Below are 12942 nucleotides of genomic sequence, written 5' to 3' on the forward strand. Positions count from 1 at the left end.
TTTGGCAGCTTCTGTGAAGAGAGAGAAACAGATTTAACATTTCCAATCCAATATGATTCTTCTTCAGAACTGAGTATTTCCAGCATTCTGACTTCATTTTAAACACATAATTGATGTAAACGTTATTGTCCTTACAGGTATCTGGATGTAAATCTGATTTCAGACCTTCCTCTGAACAGTTTTCAAACTGACTCCAGCTCATTGTCCTTCACTAAAGACCCGGATGGAAAACCCTCATCACAAGATGGCGGCGGCCGGTTGCCCGGGTAACCCGGGCCTGTCACTGGGGAAGAAGCCCCGCCCTAACCCCCACTTCCCCCCACCAAGATGGCCGCCCATGCGCCCGGCTCCCTGAACAGGGCACGACATCCTTTCCCAAGATGGCGACGGCCGGTGAGCCCGTTCCCAGTGCGCAGGTGCAGTGTGGGTGTGCGCTCTGAGCATGCTCAGTGTCAGTCATGGTGACAGAGTGAGGAGGAGCGGACGGTTCGGGAGGCGGGAGGAGATTGTGAGCACAGGGTAGGAATGGAAACCGCGGCTGGACTGGGAACTGGATCAACTTCTGGGGTAGGCCCCAGGCCCCGTGTTTACCCCCCGCGGTGACAGGCCCGGGAGGGAGGGAGCGATGGAGCCGGCGGCTGGACGGGGAGGATTTGGAAACACTTTGTGGATCCGCAAACCCTGAGGAATAATTGTCAGCTCCTGGTTTGCAGCTGCGGGGCTTCTCCCTCCCGGGAACAGGCCCAGGTTAACGGCCGCCATCCTGGGTCAGCGAGTGGAGGATGGTTCACATCAGAGGATGGGGGAGGGGGGACAATAAATAAGAGGTTACACTTTGGGCTCAAATCAATGAGGATCTGATCTGTGGGAGGGAAGGAAGGAAACCCTGGGAGGTGGGCGGGGAGGATTCAGAAACACCCGCTGGAGGCCCCAAACCCCCAATAAGACTCATTGATTTTATTGTCAGTCTGCAGACAGTAGCTGGAGAACTGAACCCAGGCAGAGGAGAGGGAGGGAGAAACCTGGGAGTGGAGGAAAGAAATGGTGGAGATGGGTTTGGATTTCAGCCCAGGGAGGAGGGAGAGTGTGTGGGACGGGGATTTACAGCTTTGGGGGAACAAGAGAGGGAAAAGTGCTCCATAGAAACCAGAATTGTCTGTTCTGAATTTCTATCTGGACTGATAGTGGTGATTTTGGTAATCTCCTTTTACAGGGTACCCCTGCTTATAATGATCACGTCTGTAAAGTTCTTTTACAGTGCCTTAGAAATGGAGGATTCACAGGCAGGTAACTCAAACCAAGCTTCAGATCAAAATTTAAGAATCACTCTATTCATCAGGACTTGAGTATCATTGGCCTTTGAATTTGGAAGGTGAAATATTTTTTCTGTCTGTAGGAAAAGATTTCAACCATCAGAATGACTGGAAAACCACCAAGACACAGTGAGAATATTCCAATGCACTGACCGTGGAAAGAGCTTTAACCAGTTAACACAGCCTAAAAAACATCACACCATTCACAGTGGTGGGGGGAAACCATACACATGTTCTCTCTGTGGATGAAGCTTCAACTGATCATCCAACCTGGAGAGACACAAGGGCACCCTCACCATGGAGAAACCATGGAAATGTGGGGACTGTGGGAAAGGATTCAATTACCCATCCCATCTCGAAATTCATCGACGCAGTCACACTGGGGAGAGGCCATTCACCTGCTCCATATGTGGAAAAGGTTTTATTCAGTCACAACACCTGCTGTCACACCAACGTGCTCACTCCAATAAGAGACCTTTAAAGTGTTCTGACTGCGAGAAGAGCTTTAAAAGCAGAAACCACCTGATGCAACACCAACACACTCACACTGGAGAGAGGCCGTTCATCTGCTCCATGTGTGGGAAAGGATTCACTCAGTCATCCACCCTGATGAGGCACCAGCAGACTCACACTGGGAAAAGGCCATTCACCTGCTCCGTTTGTGGGAATGGATTCATTCAGTCATCCACCTTGCTGAGGCACCAGCGAGTTCATACTGGAGAGAGGCCATTCACTTGCTCTATTTGTGGGAAGGGATTCACTCGGTTAAGCACCCTCACTTCACATCAACGTGTTCACACCAATAAATGACCTTTTAAATATTGTGAATGCGAGAAGGGTGAATGAGATGCAGAAGCACCAACACACTCATGGTGGGTAGAGGCTGTTCACCTACTCTGTGTGTGGGAGGGGAATCTCTCAGTCACAACACCAGCTGAGGTGGCAGCAAATTCACATGAGTGGGATTCTGCTGTTAATCACATTTTATAAATTCATTCACGGAATGTGACCTTCGCTGGCTGGACCAGCATTTATTGCCTATCCTGAGTTGCTTTCACGAAGGTGGGTGGTGAGCTGTGTTTGTTTGTTTCTGCTGATGTTAAACTCCAACCCCATTATAGAGCTTATTAATATTCTGGATGAACGTGGATAAAGCTGTTTTTGTGGAAATGCACAGAGTGTTTTGTTCCATATTTCTCCAATGTAAGAGGAGATTAATGAATGTCCTGTTGCCAACTGCTTCATTTGTGGGTCTTTTCTCCTTTCTAACTCTAGATTATTTCAGTTTTCGTAACTCCTGTTACTCTCATGGACAAGTCCCAGCTCCTCATACCTCCCAGAGTGTCTCTCCTAGCCTTCAGATCCAGGGAAGGTATCGGTAACACACCCAGGATCACTGAACACAAAACCCAGTCTGTTAATCGTTTTCAGCTCCTGGACTTACATGTGTGCCACAGTATCTCTCTTACCTTTGATGTGTGAATAGAGCATCAAGTCTGTAAACTTGGTTTAAATTGAAATCCATTCAGTAAATATATTTTTACACGAGCTTGTAGGCTGTTGAGACTCTGTTAAACTGTCAGTGTGCTCCTGTGCTGCTCTGTTTTTTGCCTGTAATGCAAATGCCTGAACCTTTGTCCCAGTGGAACCTTTGCTGTTATGAAATGTGGGTGTATATTAATTAGCCTCACATCCTTGCTGCAATTGTGTAGAAAGGGGATGTGTAAAGAGCTGGAGACGTGAACAAAGGAAACAGTATGTGTGTGTGGTAGTGAGACAGCCTTGTGCTCACACTCAGAACAATGCACAGATATCCTTGTGGTTATGGTTTGAGCAGGGTCAGATCACAGATCTAGTGAACAAGTTAAATATAAATATCTCCACTGTAGCTGCAGCTTGTTGGAGAAGAGAGCTCTGAATCCACTGTATCATCTCTGTCCTCTGGATTGGGTAACTACCTTTTTTTTAATATAATGGTATTTTATTCAAGAAATATATTCACAGCTCAAAGGCTGAACTGTAACTTACATCATAAAATTTAATATATAGACTAAATAATCAAGTTAAAAACATGGAAATGTGACAATCTGTAATAACAAAAATCAGTAACGGAAGTGGTGGACGGGATACTAAAAGAAGGAATATTGAATTAAAATTATATTAAAATTACAGACCAATACATGATTCCTATAATACAGATCCTGAAGGATATAAATGATGACATTTGAAAGTACTTCATTGAGTACTCTGTCTGTATGATTGCAGTGTTGTTAATAAAGTCAGGAAAAGACAATCTGTTGTTGTGAGATTGATTATCTGGTGTCTGAAACCACAAGATTCAAAATTTAGAGTCAACAAAGTGAACAAGGAAACACATCACAGCCCAATATTCCAGCTCGATATTCACAGGAGAAAGTCTGTTATCGAACACCTCGAGTGGACAGAGCAGAGGAAGATCCCAACTGTAAGAAACCCTCAGATAATTTGTAAATATCTTTCAAATGTCGACAGGTTCCAACTGTCAGTTTCCATTACACTGAAGTGAATGGAAGGTGAGAGAGGTTAAAGGTTTCATATTGAAATACAACTTATTGTTGCTCTTGCCTTACAATTGTAAACTCAGGATTGTCACACAAACATTTTAAATCCTCGTACCATAATTACCACAGTCATTTTCAGATTGGAAACTTAAACCTGCCATTGCACTTTCATTCAGTAACATCACAGTTTTATACCAATCTCTGATTTTACAGCACGTTTCCAGCATTCACCGTTGTTCTTCCTGTCTCTAAACCCAGTTGTTAAGGAGCCTTCTGTTCCGTGTCTAGGAGCTCTGAACCATGGGAGAGCGGCTGGGACACATTTCTCACACACCTCAGGGTTAACCCACTTGTTCAGTCCTGGATGTGATTAACAGCAGCGATAACAGCAGAATCCAACCCCCACAGTCTCTCATAAACTTGCTGGTGTCTCAGCAGGTGGGATAAATGAGTGAATCCTTCCCCACATATGGAGCAGGTGGACAGTCTCTTCCCTGTGTGAACTCGCTGGTGTTACAGCAGAGTGAATGCCCGAGAGAATCATTCCCACACGGAGCAGGTGAATGCACTAGTGTCTCAGCAGATCACTGATATTTTTAAAGCTCTCCTCACAGTCAGAACATTTAAAAGTTCTCGTATTAGAGTGAACTCGCTGGTGTCTCAGGAGGTTGGATGAATGAGTGAACTCCTTCCCGCACACTGAGCAGATGAACGGCCTTTCCCCAGTGTGAACACGTTGATGGCGCATCAGTTTCCTGGAACATTTAAAGCACTTCCCGCAATCTGGACATTTAAAAGGTCCCTCATCAGTGTGAATTCGCTGGTGTTTCAGCAGGGGAGTGGATGAATCAGCAAATCCCTTTCCACGTTTGTGGTAGGTGTACGGCCTCTCCCCAGTATGATTTCTCTGGTGTGTATGTCAGCTGGATAACTGAGTGAATCCCTTCCCATATTCTGAACACATGAATGGTTTTCCCCAGTGTGAATGTGTCGATGGATTTCCAGGCCAGACGGGTAATTGAATCCATTCCCAGAGTCCTGACATTTGCATGGTTTCTCCATGGTGTTGGTGTCCTTGTGTCTGTCCAGGTTGGTGATCGGTTGAAGCCTCATTCACACAGAACATGTGTGGTTTCTCCTCACTGTGAATGTGTGATGTTTTTACTAGGCTGTGTAACTGGTTAAAGCTTTTTCCATAGTCAGTGCGCTGGAACACTCTCACTCTGGTGTGTGTGTCTTGGTGCTTTTCCAGTCACACTGATGCTTGAGATCTTTTCCCACAAACAGAACAGACAAACATTTCTCTTTTCACATTAAAGGCTGATGATATCCGGGTGCTGATGAATCGAGTGACTGTTAGATCTTGACATGATGTTTAGTTTGAGTTTCCTGTCTGCCAATCCTCACCTATAAATGCCCTGTAAAAAAGGTTCACAAAAGTCATCATGTCAGTCCAGGATAGAAATTCAGAACAGATGACTTGAGTTTCTCTGGAACATGTTTTCCCTCAAAGCTGTAAATCCCCATCCCACACACTCCCCCTCTTCCCTGTGCAGATTCCAATTACGTTTCTGTCCTCAATTCCCAGTTCTCCAGCGCGTGTGTGCAGACTGAGAATAAAATTGATGAGTCAATCATTTTCTCTCCTGGTCACTGGGATCCTGAAGCCTTGATTGCCCGATGACCCCTCACCAAGAGGGCCAGGCATGTGCCCTGCTGGCTGGACAAGCCCCGCCCTCCTCTCTCAAATGGCAACCGGTAGCCCGGATAACCTGGGCCTATCACTGGGAAGGGAGCCCGACCTCCCTGGTCTGACCAAACTGCCTATATATTAGGCAGTCCCTCAGGATCGAGGATGACTTGTTTCCACTCTGGTTTGATGGGTTCTGAGATGGCTGATAAGTTCAATGCCTGATCTGCCAACTCTGCCACATGCGGGGCAGATTGTGCCTGAAAGGTTGAGTAGATGGGTTGTTTAGAGGTTTATGTGCTCTCTCAAATGTCTCTGTGTGTTCCCCTCTGCATGTTCCCAACCAAGTCTCTCGATGTATTTGGTGCCTTCCCGAATGAACCTTCTCCATTTTGACAGTTCACAAACCAGGGTCTCCCATGAATGGGTGGGGATATCTGATCTCTTCAGGGTGCGTGTTGAGGAGATCATTAAAGTGTCTGCCGTCCTCCTGATCATCTCCTGCTGTGACTCAGTTCCAAGCAGAACAGTTGCTTCGGGAGTCTGATGTCAGTAATAGAAACATGACCCACCCAACGGAGCTTGTTTTGAGTGATTCACGCCTCGATGCTGGTCAGGTTGGCCTGGGAGTGGACACTGCTTTTGGACCATAGAAACATTGAAAATAGAAGCAGGAGTAGGTCATTCAGCCCTTCGACAGGCTCCGCCATTCAATATGATCATGGATGATCCTCTATCTCAATGACATACGCCCACTCTCCCCATACCTTTAGAGTCCAGAAAACTATCCATTTTCTTCTTAAATATATTGAGAATTGGTTAGCAATTCACAGCCTCTGTGGTCGAGAATTCCACAGGTTCACCACCCTCTGGGTGAAGAAGTTTCTCTTCATCTCAGTCCTAAATGGCCTACCCCGTATCCTGAGATTGTGACTCCTTGTTCTAGACACCCAGCCAGAGGAAACATCCCTGTCATAATTTTATACATTTCAGTGAGATTCCCTCTCACTGCTCTAAACTCCAGTGAATACAGGCCTAGTCGGCCCAATCAATCCTCATACGACAATCCTACCATCCCAGGAATCAGTCTGGTCAACCTTCGCTGCACTCCCTCTATGGCAAGTATATCCTTTCGTAGGTAAGGAGACCATAACTGCACATAATATACCAGGTGTGATCTCACCAAAGCCCTGTACAGCTGCAGTCAGTCATCCTTGCTCCTGTACTCAAGTCCTCTCGCAATGAACATACCATCTGCCTTCCTAACTGCTTGCTCCACCTGCATGCTTGCTTTCAGTCACTGGTGTACAAGGACATTCAGGTCCCTTTGTACATCAACATTTCCCAAGCTATCACCATTTAAATAATACTCTGCCATTTTGTTTTTCCTACTGAAGTGGATAACTTCATACTTATCCACATTATACTGCATCTGCCATGCATTTGTCCACTTGCTCAACTTGTCGAAATCGCCTTAAAACCTCTTAACATCCTCCTCATTGCTTTCATTCCCACCAAATTCTGCGTCATCAGAAAACTTGGAAATATTACATTTGATTCCCTCATTCAAATCATTGATGTATATTGTGAATAGATGAGGCCCCAGCACTGAACCCTGCAGTACCCCACTAGTCACCCCCTGCCACTCCAAAATTGACCCGTTTATTCCTGCCCTCTGATTCCTGTCTGCTAACCAATTCTCAATCCACACCAATATTTTACCCCAACCCCATGTGCTTTAATTTTACACAATAACCTCTTATGTGGGACTTTATCAAAAGCTTGAAAATCCAAATACACCACAATCACTGGTTCCCCCTCATCTGTTCTGCTAGTTACGTCCTCAAAGAACTCCAGCAGGTTTTTCAAACATGATTTCCCTTTCATAAATCCATGTTGACTTTGTCTAATCCTGCTGATATGTTCTTAGTGTCCTGTTATTACACCCTTTATAATAGACTCCAGCATTTCCCCTACTACTGATGTTAAGCTAACCGTTCTGTAATTCACTGTTTTATCCCTCCCTCCTTTTTTAAATAGTGGGGTTACATTTGCCACCCTCCAATCTGCTGGGACTGTTCCAGAATCTACAGAATTTTGGAAGATGACAACCAAAGCATCCACTATTTCCATGGCCACCTGCTTTAGTACCCTGGGATGTAGATATCAGGCCCCGGGGATTTACTGGCTTTCAGTCCCATTAATTTCTCCATAAGTATTGTTTTAGTAATACTAATTTCCTTCAATTCCTCCTTCTCACTAGACCCTTGGTTCCTTATTATTTCTGGGAAGTTATTTGTGTCTTCTTCTGTGAACACAGAACTAAAATAGTTATTTAATTGTTCTGCCATTTCCTTGTTTTCTATTATAAATTCTCCTATTTTGGACTGTAAGGGACCTACATTTGTCTTTACTTATTTTTTTTTCTTTTTACATACTTATAGAAGCTTTTACAGTCCTCTTTTATGTTCCTTGCAAGTTTACTCTCATACTCTATTTTTCCCCTCTTAATCAATCTCTTGGTTCTCCTTTGCAGAATTCTAAACTGCTCCCAATCCTCAGGCTTGCTCCTTTTTCTAGCAACTTTATATACCTCTTTGGGTCTAATACTATCTAAATTTCTTTTGTAAGCCATGGTTAGGAAGCTTTTCCTGTTGTGGTTTTGCACCAGAAAGGGATGCATAACCGTTGCAATGCATACTTTCGTTCCTTAAATATTAGCCACCGGCCTATCCACTGTGATGCCTTTTAATGACGTTCCTCAATCTATCTTAGCCAACTCACGCCTCCTACCTTTGCAGTTTCCTTTGTTTAGATTTAGGACCTTAGTTTCAGATCAGACTACTTCACTTTCCATTCTAATGAAGAATTCTATCATGTTATGGTCACTGTTCCCTAAAGGACCCGACACAAGATTATTAATTAATTCCTTCTCATTGCACAATACTAAATCTAGGATAGCCTGTTCCCTAGTCGGTTGCTCAACATACTGGTCTAAAAAAAAACCGTCTTGTACACCTTCCAAGAATTCATCCACTGGATTCGGAGGATCTTGGGAAGGCACCGCTGGTAGGACTTCTCTAGTGCTCTGAGGTGCCTGCTGTAGGTTGTTAAGTCTCTGAAGCCCTTAGGAGCACAGGGATCACTGCTTCAGGTAAACAAGGACCTGAGTCTCGGATTTGACAGTGAACAGTGGAAAGGACATGCTGTTTAATATGATCTGCCAGTCTTTGGGACATATGGCCCACATACCTAGCATAACATAAAGTGATAGCCATTCAATTCCTCAGGGCAATGCCTTGACCAATCAGAGTCAAGCCGCCTAGTTTAAATTTCAAACAATACTTGGCAGTTAACTTTCAGTCACCATTAACTGGTGCATGCTCCATGTCAACGTCTTTACCAATCAAAGTCCACTTGCCAACCAATCAGCATTCTCTTGTCATACAGTATAAAGTTGTTGCTTTCCCCAACATTAGTATTCTTGCGATTGTCCTGATGAGTGCAAGATGAAAAGCTTCGACAAAATATCTTTTTTCAGCAACACAGGGAAAGAACTGTTAACAGTATCAGCTAACATGAGGAAGATTGATGGTCAGCAGATTAGTGGGAATAAGGTCAAGGGAGCAAAAAGTCTCACGGACAATATGAGTTCTGACAGGGCATGACACATGATAGAATAGAAACAGGAGAAAGATATTATTTAAGGGCTCAGACAAAGAGGAACGTTAGAGGTAGTTTAGCCTGGTGGGCTAGGGGAAGGGAGGGATGTGGCCGGGGCAGCAGACGCAGCTTAATCTCAGTGACAAAAAAAGTCCTTGAGCTCCTCGCACTTGTTGGAGACAAAGATGGAGGAGACAGGGGAGAGTGAGAGCCCTTCAAAAGGAATTAACTTGTGCTGGAGATACTAAAAAGATTTGCCAGCCTGTGTCTGACAGAATTAGGTTTTATTGACTTGTATCCAGAATATTAATACCTATAACTGGGCAGGAATTTATTAACATCAGCAGAAACAGACCCCCATGAACATGGTGGCATCCTAATGTGATTAACAGCAAAATCCAACTCCTGCAGCCACTTGTGAACTCGCCGCTGCTTCAGGAAGTTGAATTTCTGAGTGAATCTCTTCCCACACTCAGAGCAGGTGAATGGTCTCTCTCCAGTGTGAATTCGCTGGTGGACAATGAGTTGAGATGATCGCCTGAACCCAGTCCCGCAGTGAGTGCACCTGAACGGTCTCTCATAAAAGTGACCATGTTGATGGGACATCAGTTCCCCAGAACTTTTACAGTACTTCCTGGGTTTTAAAAGTTCTCTCATCACTGTGAACTCGCTGATGTGCCATGAGGTGGGATGACCGAGTAAATCTCTTCCCACACTCACAGCAAGTGAACGGCCTCTCCCCAGTGTGAATTCGCTGGTGTTCAGTGAGTTGAGATGACCACCTGAACCCAGTCCCACAGTAATGGCACCTGAACGGTCTCTCGTCAGTGTGAACACGTTGATGGGACATAAGTTCCCTGGAACATTTATAGCACTTCCCACAGTATGGACATTTAAAAGGTCTCTCCTCACTGTGAACGCGTTGATGGGACATCAGTTCCCTGGAACATTTATAGCACTTCCCGCATTCTGGGCATTTAAAAGGTCTCTCCTCAGTGTGAACTTGCTGGTGTGTCAGCAGGTTGGATAACTGAGTGAATCCCTTCCCACATTTAGTGCACGTGAATGGCCTTTCCCCAGTGTGAACTCGCTGATGTGTCACCAGGGTGGATAATTGAGTGAATCCCTTCCCACATTCAGAGCAGATGAATGGCCCCTCCCCGGTGTGGCTGCGTTGGTGAATTTCCAGCTCAGACGGGGATCTGAATCCCTTCCCACAGTCCCCACATTTCCATGGTTTCTCCCCCGTGTGACTGCGCTTGTGTCTTGACAGGCCAGATGATTGCCTAAAGCTTCGACCACACACAGAACACGTGTACAGTTTCTTTCCACTGTGAACGGTGCTTTTTCCTTCCATGTTCAAAATCTGATGATATTCAGATCAGGTGACTCCAACAGATCCTGATGTGATGTTTGGTTTCAGTTTGCCGACTGCAAATCCGCCCCTTCTAATATCCTGTTGAATTCATTTAAAACAGAAAAAAGGGAGTGAGAGAGAACCCAGAAAAACACAAAGGCATGTTGTGAAATTGAACTGAATCCAGTAATTTGTGGGGCTGGCACTAGGAAAAAGTGACGACGAAACCTGCCGGATTGTCATAGAAACCCAGCTGGTTCATTAATATCTTCAGCGAAGGGAACCTGCCACTTGGTTTGGGCTACACAAGACTCTGGACACTATGGGGGTGGAGAAAGAGAGAGAGAGAGATTGAGAAAGAGAGCTGAGAGAGGCAGGGGTGGAGGAAAGAGATTTTATGTATTCGTAACTCGACCAGAACTTTGACAGAACTTCACAAATCCTCAACCTCCACCACCTAGAAGGACCAGGGTAGTAGGTGTATGTGAACACCATCACCGCACACCATCCTGACTTGTCTGACATCCAGTACTGGATGAGGAGAAATTATCTCCATTTAAATATTGACAAACTTCACTTCCTGGCCACTGACTCCATCCCTCTCCCTGGGAACTGTCTGAGGCTGAACCAGACTGTTCACAACCTCAGTGTCAGGTTTCACCCCAAATTCAGCTTCCAACCACATGTCTGTATCATCACCAACACCACCTACTTCCACCTCAATAACATCGCCTGACTCCACTCTTGTCTCAGCTCATCTTCTTCAGAAACTCTCACCCATCCTTTGTTATCTCTGGAATTAACCATCCTAACACGCTGCTGGCCGACCTCCACATTCAAGTCCCGGTAATCTTATTGTGATCCAACACTCTGCTGTCCATGTCCTAACTCACACCAAGTCTTGTTTCACCCATCACCAGTGTGTTCACTGACCTACAAAGGTTCCCATTTAAGAAGCACCAAAATTTTAAAATTCTCATCGTCGTTTTCAAATCCCTCCATGTTTGTGATCATCCCTATCTCTGTAATCTCCTCCAGTCATAATACCCTCCAAGATCTTTGCGCCAATCTAATTCCAGCCTCTTGACCATTCCTGACTTTAATCGATCCACCATTGGTGGCTGTTCTTTCAGTTGCCTAGACCCCAAGCTTGGAATTTCCTCCCTACACATCTCCAAATCTCTACCTCACTTTCCTCCTTTAAGATGTTCCTTAAAACCTACCTCTTTGACCAAGCTTTTAGTCATCTGCTCTAATGTCTCATGTGTCAAAAGTTGCTTTGTAAAATTTCTGTGAAATGCCCTGGAACGTCTTATTACATTAAAGGCATGATATAAGTACAAATTATTGTCATTGACTTGGACATTTATCACTGTTCCTTCATCATCACTGGGTGAATAACCTGTAACTCCTGACCTAACAGCATTGTGGGAGCACCTTCACCACATGGACTGCAGTGGTTCAAGAAGGTCAAGCATCATCTTCTCAAAAGACAACTAGGTATTGGAAATATATGTTGCTGGTTTTGTAGCAACGCCCAAATCCCAAGTATAAATTTTTAAAATATGCACATGTGAAATAGATTAAAAGCATCTACAGAAATACTTGTTCCTAAAACAATATCCTTTTACTGTGTACAGACAGTGTCTGTCAATTTCAGAGTCACATCTGAAATTGTCGGTCCCAAATGGGTTCCAAATTCCTCAGGGTTAAACCCAGCAGCTTCTCTTCCATCTCCACTCCAGCTCAAACTAATACATCAAAGCAAAGGGAATTGGGCAACACCCTGGAGAGAAAGAAAAACTGCTGGGCTATGAGAAAAGGACAGGGGAGTGAGACTAGCTGGTTTGCTGTTGCAGAGAGCTAGCACAGGCATGATAGGCTAAATGGCCTCCTTCTGTATTGTGATCATTCTATGACTACATGAAACAGGAGGCCAGGGACCAACCTCTGCCAGTACCCCAATATAAACTGGTTCTCAATTGGACCATTTTTCTTTCTAGACTTGATTCTCTGAGCAATGTCTGCAATAAAACAAAAGCAAAAAATAATGCAGTTGCTAGAAATATGAAGTAAAAAGAGCAAACGCTGAAAACACTCAGCAGGTCAGGCATTAACTGTGGAGAGAGAATCAGAGTTAACATTTCAGGGCGTACAGAATGAATTACGGGGAATAAAAATGGAGCAGAATTAGATGGTCAATGTAAGCTCAGAAGTGGAAAAGAAATTATCTCTAGTGCAGGAAAAACAATTCCAAAATATGGGAAGTTAAAGCTGGTAAATCAGCAGTAAATAGCTGGGGAGTGGGCAACAGTGGAAACCTCATTTTGACAGTTATTGGAAATTGGCTCAGTACTGGGTTGCTCATTCCCAGCTTCT

General features: G+C 44.6%; 3 protein-coding genes and 1 long non-coding RNA gene across 5 annotated transcripts in view; 2 read left to right on the forward strand and 2 right to left on the reverse strand.

Annotated features, from left to right (window-relative positions):
• LOC144697371 (uncharacterized) overlaps nucleotides 1–12942 on the forward strand; it is a 423816-nt gene that overhangs the window by 190491 nt on the left and 220383 nt on the right. The window lies entirely within an intron of this gene.
• Nucleotides 1–12942, reverse strand: part of LOC144697307 (uncharacterized) — a 46995-nt gene that overhangs the window by 16127 nt on the left and 17926 nt on the right. The window lies entirely within an intron of this gene.
• LOC144697453 (uncharacterized) overlaps nucleotides 1–12942 on the reverse strand; it is a 37608-nt gene that overhangs the window by 6652 nt on the left and 18014 nt on the right. The window contains exon 2 of the mRNA XM_078569429.1: nucleotides 10238–10459. Within this exon, the coding sequence (XP_078425555.1) occupies nucleotides 10238–10459 (222 nt within the window). The remainder of the gene's footprint in view (nucleotides 1–10237; nucleotides 10460–12942) is intronic.
• On the forward strand, nucleotides 450–3733 carry LOC144697270 (uncharacterized). 2 transcript variants are annotated; one of them, XM_078569212.1, is made up of 3 exons: nucleotides 467–567; nucleotides 1214–1287; nucleotides 1397–3733. In XM_078569212.1, the coding sequence occupies exon 3, from the start codon at nucleotides 1611–1613 to the stop codon at nucleotides 2121–2123; it is 513 nt and encodes a 170-aa protein (XP_078425338.1). In that variant the 5' UTR covers nucleotides 467–567; nucleotides 1214–1287; nucleotides 1397–1610; the 3' UTR covers nucleotides 2124–3733. The 2 variants fall into 2 exon arrangements, with proteins under 2 accessions (XP_078425339.1, XP_078425338.1); XM_078569213.1 differs by lacking the exon at nucleotides 1214–1287 and having other exon boundaries at nucleotides 450–519; nucleotides 1397–2265.

The sequence above is a fragment of the Cetorhinus maximus genome, chromosome 23, assembly GCF_964194155.1.
Source record: "Cetorhinus maximus chromosome 23, sCetMax3.hap1.1, whole genome shotgun sequence".
NCBI lineage: Eukaryota > Metazoa > Chordata > Chondrichthyes > Lamniformes > Cetorhinidae > Cetorhinus > Cetorhinus maximus.

Bases quoted from the DNA above. Each gene is read 5' to 3' on its own strand.
- LOC144697270 (XM_078569213.1), top strand. From the start codon at position 1,611: ATGGAGAAACCATGGAAATGTGGGGACTGTGGGAAAGGATTCAATTAC.